At 35.5% G+C, this 18,976-nt stretch overlaps 1 protein-coding gene across 1 annotated transcript in view; it reads left to right on the top strand.

Moving 5' to 3' along the window:
- The window catches only part of LOC128991888 (single-minded homolog 2-like), a 31,067-nt gene extending 12,422 nt beyond the window's left edge, over nucleotides 1-18,645 (top strand). The window contains exons 3-11 of the mRNA XM_054415151.1: nucleotides 5,022-5,107; nucleotides 5,242-5,331; nucleotides 8,982-9,102; nucleotides 9,647-9,732; nucleotides 13,742-13,944; nucleotides 15,895-16,001; nucleotides 16,380-16,527; nucleotides 17,082-17,256; nucleotides 17,866-18,645. Of these exons, the coding sequence (XP_054271126.1) occupies nucleotides 5,022-5,107; nucleotides 5,242-5,331; nucleotides 8,982-9,102; nucleotides 9,647-9,732; nucleotides 13,742-13,944; nucleotides 15,895-16,001; nucleotides 16,380-16,527; nucleotides 17,082-17,256; nucleotides 17,866-18,150 (1,301 nt within the window). The 3' untranslated portion in view covers nucleotides 18,151-18,645. The remainder of the gene's footprint in view (nucleotides 1-5,021; nucleotides 5,108-5,241; nucleotides 5,332-8,981; nucleotides 9,103-9,646; nucleotides 9,733-13,741; nucleotides 13,945-15,894; nucleotides 16,002-16,379; nucleotides 16,528-17,081; nucleotides 17,257-17,865) is intronic.
- Nucleotides 18,646-18,976: the final 331 nt, after the last annotated feature.

Below are 18,976 nucleotides of genomic sequence, written 5' to 3'. Positions count from 1 at the left end.
CTAGTCATTTTTTCAGAGGATTAAGTAAAATTGTTGTATGAACTAGATAGATTTTTTTTACTCATTGACAGCAGGCAACTGTCATTAAAACGTAATTTTCATTTTGACAATACAATTTAGACAACAGGGGCGCAAAAGTCTTATTTTTATGAATTAGTTAAGGGTTTCTACCCGGCAGCCTAAACTTCAAATTTCAATTCAAGATGGTAAATTATATGGATGGACATATAGTTCGGAATTGAACATGCCTCTATTGTAAAAGCTCTTAACATTCTAAACTAATTTGTTTACAATGATTGTTTTTGTGTGTTTTTTTGTCTTAACATAACAGAGCTTACAAAGGATGGGGAAAATCTATATAAATAAAATTAGAGTTTTGTCTGTACATTGCTTAGAATAATGAACTTTTTGGTTATTTTTACATTTCATAGGTCAGAGAAACCGAATCAAACCTTATCTCAATTTCTGTCTGTCTGTCTGTCTGTCTGTCTGTCTGTCTATCTGTCATTCTCTTGGTAACGCTAAAATACGCACTTTATTACAACTACTCCTCAATAACTATAGCACTGTCCCGCCTGAAACTTATTTTCCAAATACTATACATATATGAGATGGTTTTAGACGTATTTCATCGAATATGAGACAGTTAGATATTTAACAGTAAACCCTTGAAAATCAAGTTTTTGTCGATTTTTGACGTGGAATTTCTGGAAGCCCATGTTAACCTTATGAGAAATGAAATTATTGAATCTTAACAGCTGTTTCAATTAAACAAGTTGGTTCTGTTCTGTGATGTTCAATAGCATTAAAGTTACAAGGATTACCAACAGGGTGCAGCACTAGCACTATTATTTCTTTTACATTTATGACAACAGCTAATTTGCAACCTGGAGGCGAGTGAGCGTAGCGAACGAGCTAACCTGAAGGCAAGTGAGCGTAGCGAACGAGCTAACCTGAAGGAAAGTGAGCGCAGCGAACGAGCTCCAACATACAGGTGAGTGAGCGTAGCGAACGAACTTCAACCAGGACGTGATTGAGCCATGCAAACGAGATCAGATAGTAAAAATAAAAGTAAGCCTACCGTTATAGGATCGACCGGCAGACACAGAGGTAATTTAACCTTTTATTGATTGTCATACCGATCCGGAACAACAAAAAACAACATAAAATGAAGCTATGTATAATAGTTTGGCCAGCATATCTTAAAATATGCAAACCAACTGCTGTTCGTTATATAAGAAGGTTTCAACTGAATATTATAAGATCCCCGTGCGTAGAACGGGTACACAGCTAGTTGATTTATAAATATTATTTAGAAGTTAAAATCACATGTGAAAAAGACTAATTTTCGGATTTTCAAAATTATTTTGTAATTACATAAAGAAACAATTACGAAGTTTTAGTTTATCCAGTGCATAGATAGAATCTTTGTGAATATTATACAGTTTATTTAAACTCGATAAACACTTTATTTAATCCTGCCACGAGGTTTTTTTTGTGGGAATGTTTACGCGGTAACCAACCAGTGGGTAGAGCCTCATTTATTTATTTAATTGTTGCATGTCCATCATCATTAAAGCTGATTTCGACTAAATAGTTCGTTTACCATTACCGGAGATACATTGAAATTTTGTCACCTTCGGAAGTTTAGATCAATTTAATTTAAAGATACAAATCCTAGCCGAGTTACTAAGTGTTTTTACAAATAAGAAACTCGAAACTATACAAACCTAAAATTCATGGTTATGAATAACAATCAAACATCTTCACCCTAATCAAACCAAACGTCTCGAGTAACCTTTTCAGGGCCTCATGTTTATGCAGCAGAGCCTGCCTAGAGATAAGGGTGATAACCACGGACAGACAGACAGACACCCCAATGACACGTCGTACCCTTAACACTAAACGACGCTAATCACACGTATAACAATCACAGAATCGAATTAATAGATGCGGCTGCACGGTGATTGCACCCCCTTACATGCGTCATTTGTGCTCTAACTGAACTACCCCCTAGGGGCGGAGGGAGTTCTGTCCGGGGAATCCGTAAATAGTTGTAACTGGGGAAAGGGGTTTGGAGCTGGTCTTGTGTGCGGGACTTCGGTCCTTTAGATACCGGGTTCAAATCCCACCAAATCACCAATCTATGTTATCTAAGAGATAATTCCGATTAATATCAATGTGAAACCGATACCGAACTAGAGCAAGAAAGAGGGTTTGCATAGGTTTTTTTCTGTGTAAATAGTATTCGGTTATGGGTTAGTTGTAGTAAAGTTCTGGGTGATATAAAATACGTAATTTTATATTACGGCGCATCAGCATAGCCCAAACTGTTGCGACTCGCAGCAACTTGTTATCTCTTTTGTTGTCGCTGTCGAAACGTATCGTTCGTTTGTAGGTTAAATTTAATTAAACTGTCATACTCATAACCTAACCAAACTAACCAAACTTGCTGATAATGAAACGATTGAAAAAATGTTTACTAATCGAAAAAAATGTAACTGTGTACTGCATATACAAATTGTTATCTAGTTTTATAGCCAAACTGTAAATCCAAATCGTAATATCTACCGTGAAGAACTTAGTCGACTTCGAACACGCCAAAAATAATTAAGATTTTACAATATTACGAACTACTAGCACTGTTTAAAACCAATGTTATTCACACAGGTAGTCAATAAAACCGCATTAACTTAAAAAATCGTTAAATCCACCCAAAATTTAAGAGAGCTATTTAGTCGACATCAACACGTTACTTAACACGAAACACACATAAAATCCTTCCGATTTTACTCTCGGATGAAAGGTTTACTTACACCATTCAAAGCATAGCTCTTGGCACAGACAGCAAAACAGTACAACAATGTCTGGTAATGGTTGGTTTATGATGGCAATGTTGCCAAATCATAAATCTCGCAGAATGTAACAATTGATAATGTTTTGGCAACGACGACATCAAAACCGTAATTTTATGCGCACATTACGGCCGTAACTGCGGTACAAAGGAGAACATGAAACGACCTGTTGGAACTATTTGTAGCTGTATTAGCTTCAGCTAGCGTTCAAACGTTTATACTGTAATGTATTTATAAACATTGGCTCTAAAGATAGTAAAAAACGTGATTTCAATGACAAGTTTTACTTAGAAATTCATGTCAAGTTCAACGAAAATAGGCACAGGTAAAAAATACACTTCCAGTCCCACTGACATAGGCTTTCTATTATTTTATTCTTTATTTCAACAAAAATATTGTATATTTTAGCAAATTTCCCTATAGTGTAGCTATTACCGTAGGTGGCACGGTAAGACCTGGAGCCGGGACCGATATACTTTTCATTTTGATGCCCCTAGAGGCCAAAAACACTATTCGTTATATGTCATATGTATATATATATATACGTCTGTGAACGCGATAACTTGAGTAATTTTTGTCCGATTTTCATGAAATTTGGTTTGAAGGTGTAAGGCGGGATACACTTTCGAATGAGTTTGCGAACCAGCATGATCGGATCATGGGAACAGGGTTTTACAGGGGGTTTTATAGGGTCAAAATTGGGGTTTCTCATTTTTGACCCTCAATACACAAAATTTCCCAATTCCTCTCTAGAACATTTTAAAGAGCTTAAAAACCAATGATTTAGTATACCAAAGTGTTTTTGTGCGGTTATTGGCTAAGGAGAAAATTTCTAAAATTTCCAATTAAAAATTCCCATGTTATTCTTATGGAGAATATTTTAAAATGATGTAGTTTGTTTCATGGAAATATTTTGATTCAACTTGGCAAATGTATTTATTTTATACTAAGCTACTATTATTTTCCAAAAAAAAAAAAAAACTTTATTAGCCTCCCTGTAGCAGCAAACCTAGGTACTCGTTAAACCTAATGTTATTTAAATAGATTTAATTTAAAAATTCAGGCAAAAGGAAATTGGGTTAGTCTGAAGGTTTGCTGCGGTGGGGGTATTTTCTTTGTGAATTAGTTACCAAATTGGTGACTGTGTTTTTTTTTTCAACAAATAACCAACATATGGCTGTGATGTATGCAAACCAACATGCCGTCACCATTATCAAAATGCAGCTTGTATTACCCCGCCAACATGATAGCAAATTTAAATTACTGATATTTTTCGTTTAACATTTTCTAAATGTCAACACTGTTGTGAAATATAAAGTGTGAAAACAGCAAAAAAAATCTTACATAGTTACCAAGTAATTGATAACGTAAACCGTTTTATCATTTGGGACTATTTTCAAAATCCGCGGACTACTTTTTAAGTAAAAACATGTTCAGCTGATTTATTCGACTCCTGCTGATTCTTTATCGCACTTGGGAGAAACGGATCAACATTAAACATGAAACCAGCTAGACATGTATTCAAAAGGACCGTTTTCACTGCAGTTTAATATGACAACAAACAGTTTTCTTGTCACATTTGTAGCCAAGTATACAGTATTATTATGATGTATCAACCCCTTTACAAAATATTTTGCTATGGAAAACTGATTCGATTAATAAATTCGCGAAGAAATTACATTAAATTTAAATCCTGCCTTTTGTTGACGTGAAAAGGTTTTTTGGAAGTAGTAATCACGATTATATATACGAATACGAATATGATATGCAAATGACGAGTAACATTGCATCAAACTTTATCCGGTCTACGCTACACTAGTAGTATCCAATAGTCAATGCTACTCGTTAGCCTATATCATCAGCTGATTGTAGTCGCGGACAGTTCTCATTACGATTACAACAGTTTTCACGTTTGATCTGAAATCTGACCCTCATGTGATACAGTCTCCGAATCATACACAAGATATTTACAGAAACCCAAACAAATATTGAAATTGCAATGACAATCTCGTAGAAAACTCTAAACGACATTAATCACAACTGGAAATAAATCTTGAGACAACAATTCAGTAATGGAAAGTGTCCACAATAATTTCTCAAATATCATAAACATTACCAATAATGAGTTTCAGGGAATTAATTAAGTAAATTTTCTTATTTTTTCAGGTCTAGGCGACGCCTGGGGTGCTGCGCCGCCCCCCATACACCCCAGAGAAGCCTGTATCAAGGAACTTGGATCACATTTACTACAGGTAAACTTTTCAACCATGAAACCTAAAGTAGTAACTCGAGCAAAAATACTCACAAATCAATCAAATTCACGGCTTAATCTTGAACTACTAAAATTGTGCATGATAATTAATCCTGGTTAATATTTTGTTTACAGACTCTTGATGGCTTCATTTTCGTCGTCGCTCCAGACGGAAAGATAATGTACATCTCGGAGACTGCCTCTGTGCACTTAGGACTATCTCAGGTACGGTGAAATGTCGCATTACTTTTTTTATTGTTTAGGGTTTGTATGAATATTGTTTGCCCCCTATAAAAAATAATGTGCTGCACACGATATTATTTGATGCTAAAATATTATTGAGAATGACCAGAGGATTTTTAAATTTAGTTGATTGGTACCTACTAGTCACTGCGTTTTAATTTCACTTCACCAAGACAGACGTCCTCCGTTCTATGCTTACGCATTTAAGGTTGTAAATGCAGGGTGTTGCAGAAATTAGTGAGACGATTTGTTAACATTTTTCACAAACAACGACTATTTCTTTAGCCAAGATCTATCTATCTATATATTAATAGGCAAGCATGTTTCTTTAAAACCTTTTTTCTCAGCTCGTGTGCATCGTAGGGAAAATCTACGCATACCGTTAGAAAGCTATTTTCCTGTAGGCGTGCAGAATCCCATTATAAATTTAAATAGGCTCAAAGATAAGCACAAAAAATGAGTTTAAAGATTTGAAAAAATTAACATGGATCTTATGCGTTGCCATGCTGGTGACGAAATAACAACGAAATATAAACAGGAAATCAAAACAAATGGAAGAAACTCCAATCACATGTTTTATTTACAGTGTGGGGTGAAAATAGAGAAGTGAGTACATTACATATTTTTGGTCGAGTTTCGACCACTGGACGACCTCTCGTATTTATAAAAGGGGAAGTTTGTATATATATTAGAACGTTATGGACTCCGAAACCACTTGACAGATTGCAATGAAACTTTCAGGGATTATTAAGCTTTCTTCAAGGATGGTTTGTGTGAAGTTTGGTGCAGATCCGTCAAAAGGGCTCCGCCCCAGTGGCTCTGCAGTTTCCCATGTTAACCTTATGAGTACTCATATTTAAATGGAATTAAAGAATCTTAACAGCTGATTCAACTAAAAAAAATGATTCTGTGATGTTCAATAGCATTAAAAAGTTATCAGGTTTACCAACAGGGTGCAGCACTACTAATTGTTTAAATTGAAGACAACAGCATATTTGAACCAAGCAGCAACAAAAAGCTGTGATACAAAATGAGAATTGTCTAAGTGGGATTTCACAGTCATGTTTATGTTTTTAATTTAATATATAACAAGCTGCTATACCCGTGCTTTGCAACGGGAAGAAAATGTGACCTAGAGAGCCATTAAAGTGGTGCTGATGTGTGTTTTAAAATACAGCAACTCTATGATTTAGTTTGAAAATATAAACTGATTTAAAAGCGTAAACCTACTTACTTTCAAACCCCTACTTTTGATGTTAATAGAATAGATCCCTAAGAATATGACCACATACCTTAGTGTAGCAATAGCATCAATTGCTTCATATTGATGCTTCATGAATAACATGTTTTACCATAATTCTTCAATTTTAGTCAAGCCTCTTGATATGTAGCTTACTCTTAAATTAAAACATGAATCTTTGAGCAATACTTTACAAAACGTTTACAACCTCACTTTAAAACCAAACATAACCCTCCTCAATCTACTACATAGCCAACACAAACATCTTTTTCGAGTAAATAAACAAACACCAGTTCATTGTACTGACCAGCTGTTTCATTAACTAAATTAAATTAAATCATTTAAACATTGAAAGCATGCCAGGCGTAGCCCTTTGGAAATCAGCCTGCGGGGCAGAGCCCTTAGGAAATTCGTCCATATCAACACTTTTCGGCAAATCTACACACTCTAAGCTTCATTTTGATGTGCCATATGCCTATATTTTTATTTGTTAAATGACCTTAACCGTTTACATAAAATTTGATTGTATCACTTTTTTTATATTGTGGCAATAAGACGTTTTATTTTTTAAGTGCATAGTTTATTAACTTATTGAATTTCTTTTTTCCTATTTGTTAAAAAAACCAAATGTGTTTGTTTGGTTTATTTTTCCCAAAAATAATGTTTGGGAATCGGAGTAGCCAGTTAATACTTCTTATCACTAAAAGTTTATCTCCAAACAGCAAATCTATGGAACATAATTATTCTCTTTGGCATTAATTTGCCTGATTATAATTTCACTAAAATATGTTAATAAAATTACTCTATTGACAGGCTTGGAACTATATGAATAGCTTTTCGTTTACAGTACAAACTATTATTATACCTTAAAATCTGATCCCTATCATTGATTTTGTATCCTAGGTAGCCAGAAGTAAGTGTTCACGGTCTGAGTGAACGAAAACGTACAATTATCAAGTTAAACAATACAGTTCAACTAGTGTACATGTTGCTCGAATTCGAGCAATTGTAAAGTATTACAGGATTTGCAAACCAATAACAATCATACTTAGCTATCGACATTTCAACAAAAACACACCTACCTTCCTTGTAGCAGCAAACCTAAGTACTCATATTAAAATTAACTTAATGCTATTTAAATAGGGAAAAATTACCATTTTCAGGGTATATCTTTGTATTAATTAAGCCAGGTAAATGGAAATTCGCTTAGTCTGAAGTTTTCCTGCGGATACACAATTTTAATAACAGCAAAGATTGAAGAATCTGCATTATTACTTATATCCATTAATTTATCTAACAATTATTTCCTGTAAAATATTATTACAGCAGTTCAAAAATATTGAAACAAACTCGATTAACAAATGATGTAACTGAAATAATTCCATACTAATGACATTAACATAGTTCGACAGATCAATTTAATCAATGTTAAATGTTTACATTCGGGCATAGACAAAAATGATTCGGGCGAGTGACATATTTTATTAATGTTTATGATCCCTACTGTTCCTGTTCTAATAATCATGCAGTATTTAATATGTTTGAACCAGCTGTGTGGAATTGTGAAATAAAAATTAGTTTGACAGTTAGTTCTGCTTGTTTACATTTTAAAATTTTGTGGGTTTGTTCTTTGTTACCAAGGATACCATCAATAAATATTTCACTCTTTATTTCTGACAACAGCTGGAGTTCCATAACAAATTTTGTTTCCCATGTTAATCTTATGGATAAATACGAAACTTTAAAGGGCCCCAGGGCCTCACTCTCTAATTATTTCCTTAAAAAGAAAGTTTCCTGCACAACTTCAAGTTACGCTCTTTCCAATGACACCAAAAACATGTCAATTGGTTCAGTAGTTTCGGAGGAGTAATTGTCACAAAAAATCTGCTTGCGTATTAAATAAGTATAGATTGCGTTTCTAAATTAAATGGTCTGTGTGAAACCATTTTTAAAGAACCAGCATTGTCTCTTTTGCATAGGCTACTGAACCCGTTGCAAGGCACGGTTATAGCTGCTAGTAATTTATAAAAACAAATACAGCTTGATCGATTTTCGAACCATAAAAAGTCCTTTTTTAGGATCGAACCTGACTGCTAGGCGAACTCTGTTACACTTAACAACTTCAGTACATCTCCCTATGCATGTAATAAAACACACTTGTTTTTTCGCAGCGTACTCTTTAGTTAGTTATTTGAATTACCTTCAAATATAATATGACTACGATGTATACCTTCCTGTAGCAAAGCTTATTCCCCAGCTGATCCTTATGCTGCTGTTTTGCGGATTAACTTCATTTTTCAGTATTTTAATTACTTTCTAGTATATTCGGCCTAGGATATATACCTTACTGAGGCAAAGCTCGCCCCCCACTGATCCCTATATTGTTTTACAGGTGGAGCTGACAGGTAACTCTATATTCGAGTATATCCACACCGAGGATCACCCCGAGATGACGGCTGTTCTCAATCCCCATCAGCTCCAGCCGTCCTCCACACACTCCCCGCTGGCTACAGGTTAGTGACTGCCCTTTCGCATAGGTATACCATTTGACCGACATGCCACTTGGTCGACAAGCCAGTTTATCGCTTGTGTCGGTCAACTGGCTTGTCGACCAAGTGGCTTGTCGGTCAAGTTGTAGGTAATTTTTCGCAATAACAACAGTTATTATTAGGCTATTAATTGTTTAATAATATTTACTCAATTGAATAATAGTTGTAGAATACTCAGCTATGTTCTAAAGATGAGGCATTTATTTTTTTCCATCACGTGAACCCTGTACCAACTGAAATTTTACAGAGAGATAATTTGCGTACCTAAGAGTATTACTATAAGCATATTCCCATTAATGTATCGTCCTATGTCTCGGTCCCTGAGCTTTTAGAGTTCTATGATGAAATTTTAAGAGGGTAAACGTTGATTGGGTTTTATGAAAACGTGAAAAGCTACTATATTTATATTTTCTCTGTTTACCTTTCTCAAATAATGCACTTCTCTTTTATAACGTACTTTCCTTCTTAATCAGTTTTGTTAAATTGAATCTTCTGTTTGTATTTACAGAGTTCGAGCTAGAAAGAGCGTTTTTCCTCCGCATGAAATGTGTTCTAGCGAAAAGAAACGCAGGGCTAACAACAGCTGGATATAAGGTAACCTATTTTTTATATTATAAGAGTTTTTATGGTGCTTTTAATTTTTTTACAACTGCATGAATAATGCTTTGTTTTTGTTACATACTAACCCTTTTATTGGTTAGTAAAAATTAAGTTATGATTGCTGAGGTGCATGTGGTACTGTATATTTATTGAGTGTCAAAGTTAGGGGTTTCCATAAAGTTTTATGAAAACCGTATTGCACTCTTTTGATTGCCTTTTACGAAAAGATATACAAATAATGATCAAATGTTCCCTTCTACTTGGTTTATATTCAAACATGATCTTTATAACAACCACGTTATTGCCACATCTGTAGGCAAATCGACCTAAATTTAATAGCTTAACATGTGTTGTAAATAGTTTTGGACCGAAAATACGTCAAATAATATTTTATTAAAATAACGAGATTCCACTACATATACTAGACCCCTACTCATAAAACATACTTTTTATAACCCATTTTGACACTATATTGTAAGCAAACTAATCCACAATATTTTTATTTGCAACAACACTACATGGAGATACAATAAATCAATAAGTTATCGTTGAAACATCAACATTGTCATCAATAATTACTAGAATGTAAATATGAAAAACATATTCGCATTAGCAAGCCGACAATCTTATTTTCACTGCCTCTTGAATTTCTAGTCTCTAGACGAACTGTAATAATTAACGACTGTTGGAGAGACAACGTGATGTTTTTCAAGGGATCAAGGGATGATCCAAGAGGCAGGCTCCAGGATATCCTCAGCTAGGGCAGGCGCGCCGTGATCAAGTAGGCAGGCTCCCACGGCCGTGCTATTGTTTGGCACACGCTAGAATATCACGGGACTTATTGTTCACATCATTATTTTGTGATTCCCTTTGTCATCAGTGAATTGTTCTCCACACTATTGTTGATTTATAGCAGTTTGCGTTTTGACAACACGATGATTTGACTTCGAATCAAGCAGGGCAAAGGGTGTTTCTGTGGATTTTTTATTTCATGAGAGTTGTTTAATTAGGTGTATTTTTACTAATAAACGCACGGGAATTCATCAAAATGATTATTTGACTTCAAATCATTTATGATCATCATGATTCACCTCAATAAAAAAAGGAATTCCTTTTTTATTGAGGTGAATCATGATGATTATTATTCTCTTAATCTTCATATCACTAAATTCTTTGTTTGCGTCTTGGCAACGGTTGTATTTATTTAGAATCGAACCTATGGACAAATGGTGTTTAAATTATATTATTATCATTTTTATTTCGTATGGTTTAATAATTCGTTATGCAAACTTAACTTATATTCCAATTCAACGATATTTTTGCATTTTGAATAATCTACAGGTTTCAATAATCTAATAAGTTTCGTTTTACCTTAGCTCGGTTAGAATCCTGATCACCTAAAAATGTGAAGTCACTAAAGTGAGGTTCGGTCGTTTGGGATGGAGGCTATAGCCGACAAAAAAATACACAACAACCGTCAAAGCATCTTCTTGAGAGATATATTTTTGTTTATAAGTCAACTTGATAACGTTTGATGTATGTTCTTCATCTAAATTCAAACAATTAAAATATTGGTACAGTAATTTCTCTGAGGAATGACATGAATTAACTTTAGATAAAGTGTTAACACTATCAATGAAATTAATAAAGAAATGTAAATTAACATTAGTTCAGTTCCTATAAGTAACAAAGAATTAATTATGCTATCTAACAAAAAAGGTCGACGTTAGATAGTAACAAGGGCAGTTTCCTTTCAAACCGCAAAAAATGCCATTGGCGTAGAACACATAAAAATGTAACTACTTTTAATTAATTAACATATGTATTATACACATGTGTTATGTATTTGGATTATTTAAAGGTTGATTGCGGACATTTTCCATATTGGATTAGTAAACCGTGGGTTTTACATTTTCTTATCCAATTATGGCAAACGCCTCCAAACAACTTTATGGATTTTAAAAATATGAATTTAAATCACGCTCTTCAACTTGATACATAAACACCGGTCATATTCTAGCAAAACCATGATTCCTTTTATGCCTCGTTAAATAAATCAATCAAAACAGCCAATCGCCGTCCGATTTCTTCGCTACACTTTCTTTTCAATATAAACCAAACTACAAAACGTTATGAATAAAAAAATCTAATCAATCAATTACCGATCGATTTTACTCTTACACCTTTTTACAAACACCAACCCAACTACAAAACGTTTATACTTTTAACCACAGACAATATAACACCCATTGTCTGTGCTTTTACCAACCTGACGTGCCAAGAGCAGCAAAATGACTGTCTTTAAAATTAAAAGAAATTAATTAAACCAATTATCAACCTATGTCTCTCTTACATTTTCTTTTACATACGCCAACCTTGGAACCAAAATTTATTTCTCTGGTAAAAAAATCAAACCAATCAATTACCGACCCATTTCTCTCCTACGCTTTTTTCGAAACTCGACAAAACGTGCGTCACCCTGCAAATAGAACAGAACACCCTGCAAACAAGGGTGGGGTGGGAGACATAATGCTCAACGTGACCAAAAACAATGACACGCGCGTGTGAAATATCTGTGTGAAGGGAGTGATTGAAGGTGGGAATGATAAATCACAGGTGAGCCCAGTAATATATGCCGCGGCGCGCCGCCCCTGCGCATTAGGGGCCATTTTATTCCTCGCCATGCCCGAAGGTGTTTGGACGGGCTTTGTTTTTGTCCAGAGGTTCATGGGTTCCTGGACTCCGACTTGAGGAAGGTTTCATTCAATGTGTATTTGTGAATGGGCGGAATGCGGTTGTAAAGTTAGAAAAGTCAATGTGGTGGGAACGTGATTTAGAATTTCGGGTGAATTTCAATGCTGATGAATGAATTTTGAAAATGCATTCTGCATAGGTATTTGGCTCGTCCAAAAAGAAGTTCAAATTGAGACCACTTTCTGTGCTTCTTCTTCTTCTTCCCGAGATCTTGGCTGACATCTTACACTGGATTGGATTTTTTTTATGATTTTCGACTGGGAAAGATGCGTTGTAAAAATTTAATATGGAATCCAGAACAAAGGTATTTGATTACGGTCAGAAGTTAGAATTGTTTTCGTTGGCTTTGCTTTTTGCAGGCCATATCGCTGTGTGCCACAGAAATCTAGATTGAGACGTGATCATTTAATTTTATGACATTTATCAAATTAAAATCTTTTGTGGATAAAGGTTTAACAGATAACCATAAATCTGCAGGGGTTAAACACTATGAACACTAGGGGTTATTAGACTATGATTAGAAAAAAGTTGACATCGTCAATAATTGTTATCGTTGGATATTTTAATTTTAGTCACTTTATGTTATATAGTCATGAATATTGAAAGATGCTGATCAGGTCATAAATGACCTGATTACAACATTAAGACATGCTTGTCTAACAAATACAGAAGCTGACCCTGCCACTCCCTACGACGCCTGCTACCAACCTCCTAGTGCCATCACGGAGATCAAGCTACATTGTAACATGTTCATGTTGTAGGTGATCCATTGCTCTGGATATCTCAAGATGAAGCAGCTAGGGGCTGACCCTGCCACTCCCTACGACGCCTGCTACCAGAACGTTGGTTTAGTGGCTGTAGGTCACTCTCTACCTCCTAGTGCCATCACGGAGATCAAGCTACATTGTAACATGTTCATGTTGTAGGCGATCCATTGCTCTGGATATCTCAAGATGAAGCAGCTAGGGGCTGACCCTGCCACTCCATACGACGCCTGCTACCAGAACGTTGGTTTAGTGGCTGTAGGTCACTCTCTACCTCCTAGTGCCATCACGGAGATCAAGCTACATTGTAACATGTTCATGTTGTAGGTGATCCATTGCTCTGGATATCTCAAGATGAAGCAGCTAGGGGCTGACCCTGCCACTCCCTACGACGCCTGCTACCAGAACGTTGGTTTAGTGGTCACTCTCTACCTCCTAGTGCCATCACGGAGATCAAGCTACATTGTAACATGTTCATGTTGTAGGTGATCCATTGCTCTGGATATCTCAAGATGAAGCAGCTAGGGGCTGACCCTGCCACTCCCTACGACGCCTGCTACCAGAACGTTGGTTTAGTGGCTGTAGGTCACTCTCTACCTCCTAGTGCCATCACGGAGATCAAGCTACATTGTAACATGTTCATGTTTCGTGCAAGTCTTGATCTCAAGCTCATTTTTCTGGATGCCAGGTTAGTGATGATTGTAAATTTATCCATCATTTAAAGATCGAGTCCCAATTATTTGTTCACTGATTTTTTTCAGCTTAACAATTACCAATCAATTTATCCATTGCGAGTCCATAAGACATACATGTTTATGAAGTTGTAAATCTTTAATTACTGCATCATATAAAGAATCTGATAAAAATAATTAAATAAGATATACAACATTTCTAAATGAGTCGTAACTGGTTTAAAATGGATTGTTAATTGTGTTTTCATAACTATTGTCGTCTTTATAAGGACCGCTATTTTCGTATCAAACATAAGATTTTGCAAATACTGTATGAATGAGTATTTCAAATACTTTATCGATTGTTCACAACTTTATTGATATTTATTGTATTTATGTGACAATTTTGTTTATCAATTTTCCCTTGTATAGCTAATTAACACGCAAACATCTGATTTTATCTCAATCTTCTAAAAAAATATATCCTGATTTTCCACTCTCAGTCGGCGAATAACTTTTAGTCCGACAGTGGAATGAGAACTTAACCTATAGTGTTATCATAAATGTTAATACATTTTTGTGAAGTCGAATAATTAATAGCTCTCAAATCACATTAAGATTTGGTTGGAAATTCGTTCAAATTATTAGTAGGAAGGTCAATTCAAAATATTTTAAAATGAGTCAAAACCTCATGTGTAGTGGTAATAAAATCTTTTATTTCCCATAGTCTTCCTTACGAGAATGGTTATTTATCATAAAATTGAATACATCGGGTATAGCTAATTAGTATATTAATTTTTTTAAATTTTAATTTGTGAATGAACACAAACAGGATTTTCCATTAGTTAAAACATCTTACAGAAATATCCTCTACAAATTCTACCTTGAACCTTACATTACAAATACAACTAGAATAAATTTTCCCTTTTTATCGTTTTTCCACTTGCAGACCGTGCATAACCATCGAGTTGGGAGATTTTCGCGCCAAATCCTAGTGTGGGAAGCACCAGTCTCGTCAAACACCCGCCATCCCGCCAACGCATCGCGTAATCCCGCCCAGCTGTTGACTGTTTGTTTTGTAAATGTACGCCGATCGCCACTCTCCAGTATCCACTGGCTGACTCAACAGGCACCACTTGATATAGCATGTGATTCTAATTGAACAAAATCCGTCATATTTTTATTTAAAAATATCCACGATCTCAGACCTCGTATATTTTTCTAGGTCTACCCACTCGTATTATTTACAACGGACATGTGGCGTTGATGTCGCGGCATTAAAATGGAGGCGTGGCACGCGTGCTACATTATTTTATTTTGGAGATATTTTGGAGCGTTTCCAGAATGAACCACGATTGTAATAATTTTAGATTTTTATCGTATGATGAGTTTAGAACAAGGTTCTACTTCGTTCAAAATTCATAACATTATGTAGTAAACTAGAACTAGAAGCAAGGAGATCGCTTCTGTGTATTTTCGACTGTTCATTTGTGCCGATAGAAACTTTTAGTTTGCGCTGTCATCATTTTCTCGACTGAATGTTTGACTTTAGCGTAATTGTGGTTTGATAATAAATAAATTATTAAATTATCATAGTACTTTTAGCAGTGGTAAAATCGTAAACGTCGCCTGCGATATCGTGAACATTTGCCAACGCGGTGCAATCGCGAACTTCTGTTGAAATAGTGAACATCTTCCACGGTCACGTGGACATCATCCTCCTCCACTTCCTCCGTGGTCGCGACAAAATCATCCCGCGATCGCGATGAACTAGTGAATATCTCCAATATTAGTCAGCCAGCTCTCAGATGATGGGGAGCATTTCCTCACTAAAAATGTCTTCACCTCTGTGTTTAGTGTTATATACTTCGATGGTTTAACCTAAGAAGAAGAAGATGATGATGATGATGATGGGTCTATTTAATGAAAATCTCTCACATTGTATTGATAGATTTCTTCTGTTTTAGAGTGGCTCAGCTGACAGGCTACGAACCTCAAGACTTGATAGAGAAGACCCTCTACCACTACATCCATGCCTGTGACATTATGCATATGCGGTTCTCCCACTATATACGTGAGTTACATTTGCAATTCTCAACTTTATTCAAATAATTCAGCATTAAAATCAAAACCCTTGTGTTCAGGTGATTAGTTTTGGGCCATAGAATTAACTTATGTAATGGATAACAGCCTAAATATTCTGGGCTTGCACATGGCATTTTATGCTAAGAGCTTAGTACTTTGAACAATCTCAATTTTACTCAATCATTACCTGGCTCTTTAGAAAGTTTTCAAAATTAGCTAAAAGAATCCCTTCTCTGCTTTGGTCCAGCAGAACACTTCACCACATAATTCATCTCATAAAATCATTATCAACACAAATCATGTAATTGCAAGAAGATCATGAAACAATTTTTGTTTTGGTTTTGATTGGCATCAATGTTTGTTGTAGTGCTCAACAAAGGTCAGGTGACCACCAAGTACTACAGGTTCCTGGCCAAAGATGGAGGTTGGGTGTGGATGCAGAGTTACGCTACCATCGTTCATAACAGCAGGTCTTCCAGGCCTCATTGTATCGTCAGCGTCAACTATGTGCTCAGGTGGGTATTTTAGGCTCAAAATCACCGCTTGTTGTTCATGTCATCCAAGACAATCTGACTTTGAATTGGCTTCTTGAAATTTAACTTGAAAATTAAAAAAAATCTTATCCATGTCTTGAAGTTTAATTTTGACTTATTATCAAACTAGACAGTAGGAGAGAGTGGTTTAGCACAAAATTGGAGGTCAAAGAGTGAAATGTATTGTTGTATCAGTCTAAATAGTATTTTTACGTTAATCTTTTAGGAAAAGCCAGTTGAGAAGGTCCTCTGAAAAGTTTTCCTTTTCCTTTTGAGTAAACTTCTAGATAAAGAGGATTATGATCATCCTGCAAATTTTTTAAAGAAATGCAATGTTTCAACAACAACAAAATTGAAGGATAAGTAAAAAAAATGTATAACTTTAACTTGAATCTGCATCATTGCTCAAAATTATGAAAAGTAATCTCAAGCAATCCAAGCATTCCAACTCCAGTATCCAAAAGTCAAAGTTTGGACTCATTTCTCCCACCAAGGTGCTGCTATATTTCTGTAGTTTGACTGATGTTGATGTTCAGTGACCTGGAGGCCAAGGAGTTGTTGTTATCCACATGCTGCACTGAGGAGGCTCTATCTATAGACTCAGGAGCCAGCAAACTCAGGTCCAGGACTGTTCCGCTCAAATACCAGAGACCAGAAGATGACTACAGCGACAACGGCACGCCCTTGTACAACGACTACACCACAAATGTGGTATGTCTTCAGGTTGTTACCTAAGATTTTATTTAGCCTTTACTGTGTACTTGTGTAAACACCAATCTAACCAATTTTCCCAACCAAAATACACTCGTATTTCTTAGCAGCTACACGCTACACTATATTCCAAGACACTTAATTTGGATTTTTAAGACTACAAAAGTAAACTGTCACATATTCTCCATTGGTTATGGAATAAAACTAAATGGAACCTCTTCGTTTCTAAGAATTACTTTTGGTTTAATTAACTATATGTAGTGCAGAATTAATTAGATGAAACCAAAGAAACTCTGTCTAATTGTAAACAAAGATAATGTAAACCTTGAAACCTTGGAAGTTCAGGATGGGGCAAGAACAGACATTTCATTGATCTACCAGACTTGGTTGGCTTATGTATGATCAATCTTTGTTTAAAATAATTATAGTCCAGTCAGATCAGTATTCAGTAGTTTTGTTGAATTGCCCACTTCTCCTCTGTAGACTCTCATGCTTTTGGAAAATCATTTTTCTTCAATTTAATTCTTCATCTAAAGTGGTTCTAAATGACTATTCCTTTCCAGAAAACTTTGTCAGGAATTGTCTAACCAACTGTCTTTCCTCTTGCAGGACCTAGTTGGCATGGGAGGTATAGCTCAGCCGCAGTACTACCCAGAGGAGTATCAGCACTACCCAGACCTGCTGTACCAGTATCAGCAGCCGACCTCTACGGTGAGTCCCTTCAGCAGCAACAGCAGCAGCTGCAGCAGCGAGAGCGACCATCATCTGCTAGCAGCATCTTGCGCCTTCACTCCCCAGCAGCCTCAATATGCTGAACCGACCGTGGCTGCTGGACCCGGATACACCAGCGTCATCGTCGACACTCAGCAGTATGTCAACGAGTATGTGCATTGAGGTAACTGAAATATTCTCGCAAGCTGATCCAAAGTGGGTGTTGGCGTCAAGTTGGAGAATGCTGCGATGTTTCACTCATGTTGAAGAGTCCTTTGTAGGTCAGCCTGAGACTTATCTTCATCTTCAGTCTCAGCCTATCTGAAATTCCAACTGACACAAAACTGCTATGGATTCAATACTGGCCACGTAATGCTACAAATGAAGAAAATCGATAGCTGTTAAATCCAAAACTGGTGTATTTCTGCATAATGCTCCATGAAAGAAAATCTTCAGGGTCTTCTAAAATATATAAAATTAAACAGAACAAGTTTTACGAGTTAATATTTTCTTCAGTAGCCAACGTATATCCTTTAAAAACTTTGTTTATCAAATCGTTTTAAAATTTACTTGAAACATGTGTTAATTTTGTTTAATGGTCATTCTAAAAGTTGTACTATCAAGTTTCCTGCAACCTGATTATTTCTGTGGAAGTTTTAAAATTACAAAAATTACTAAATAATTCAAAAACTAAAGAAAACTCATCATTTTTTACATTTTAAAGAATAGAAATCTCTTTAAATTCTAATACAGTAAAATATTTACATTTTCAAAAGTTTTATTTGTTTATTTAAAGTTATTTCTAGATGAAATACACCAGTTTTGCAGGCCCAGATTATTGACTGTGATAGATAACAGACAGACAAGGTTTAAATGCTCAGAACTAATTTAGAATTTTATCTCAATCTATGTATCCTTATAATCCTTGTAGCCTACATTTTAAACGCATGTAACTATATGATATATTTTTAATCATTATGCCCATCATGAAAGACACTGAAAATATTTA

Source organism: Macrosteles quadrilineatus, unplaced genomic scaffold (genome assembly GCF_028750875.1).
Source record: "Macrosteles quadrilineatus isolate MER2022 unplaced genomic scaffold, UCM_ALF_1.0 Scaffold_4__1_contigs__length_99947679, whole genome shotgun sequence".
Lineage (NCBI taxonomy): Eukaryota > Metazoa > Arthropoda > Insecta > Hemiptera > Cicadellidae > Macrosteles > Macrosteles quadrilineatus.
Note: the sequence above shows the minus strand (reverse complement) of the source record. Positions and strands in the feature narration are given on the sequence as shown.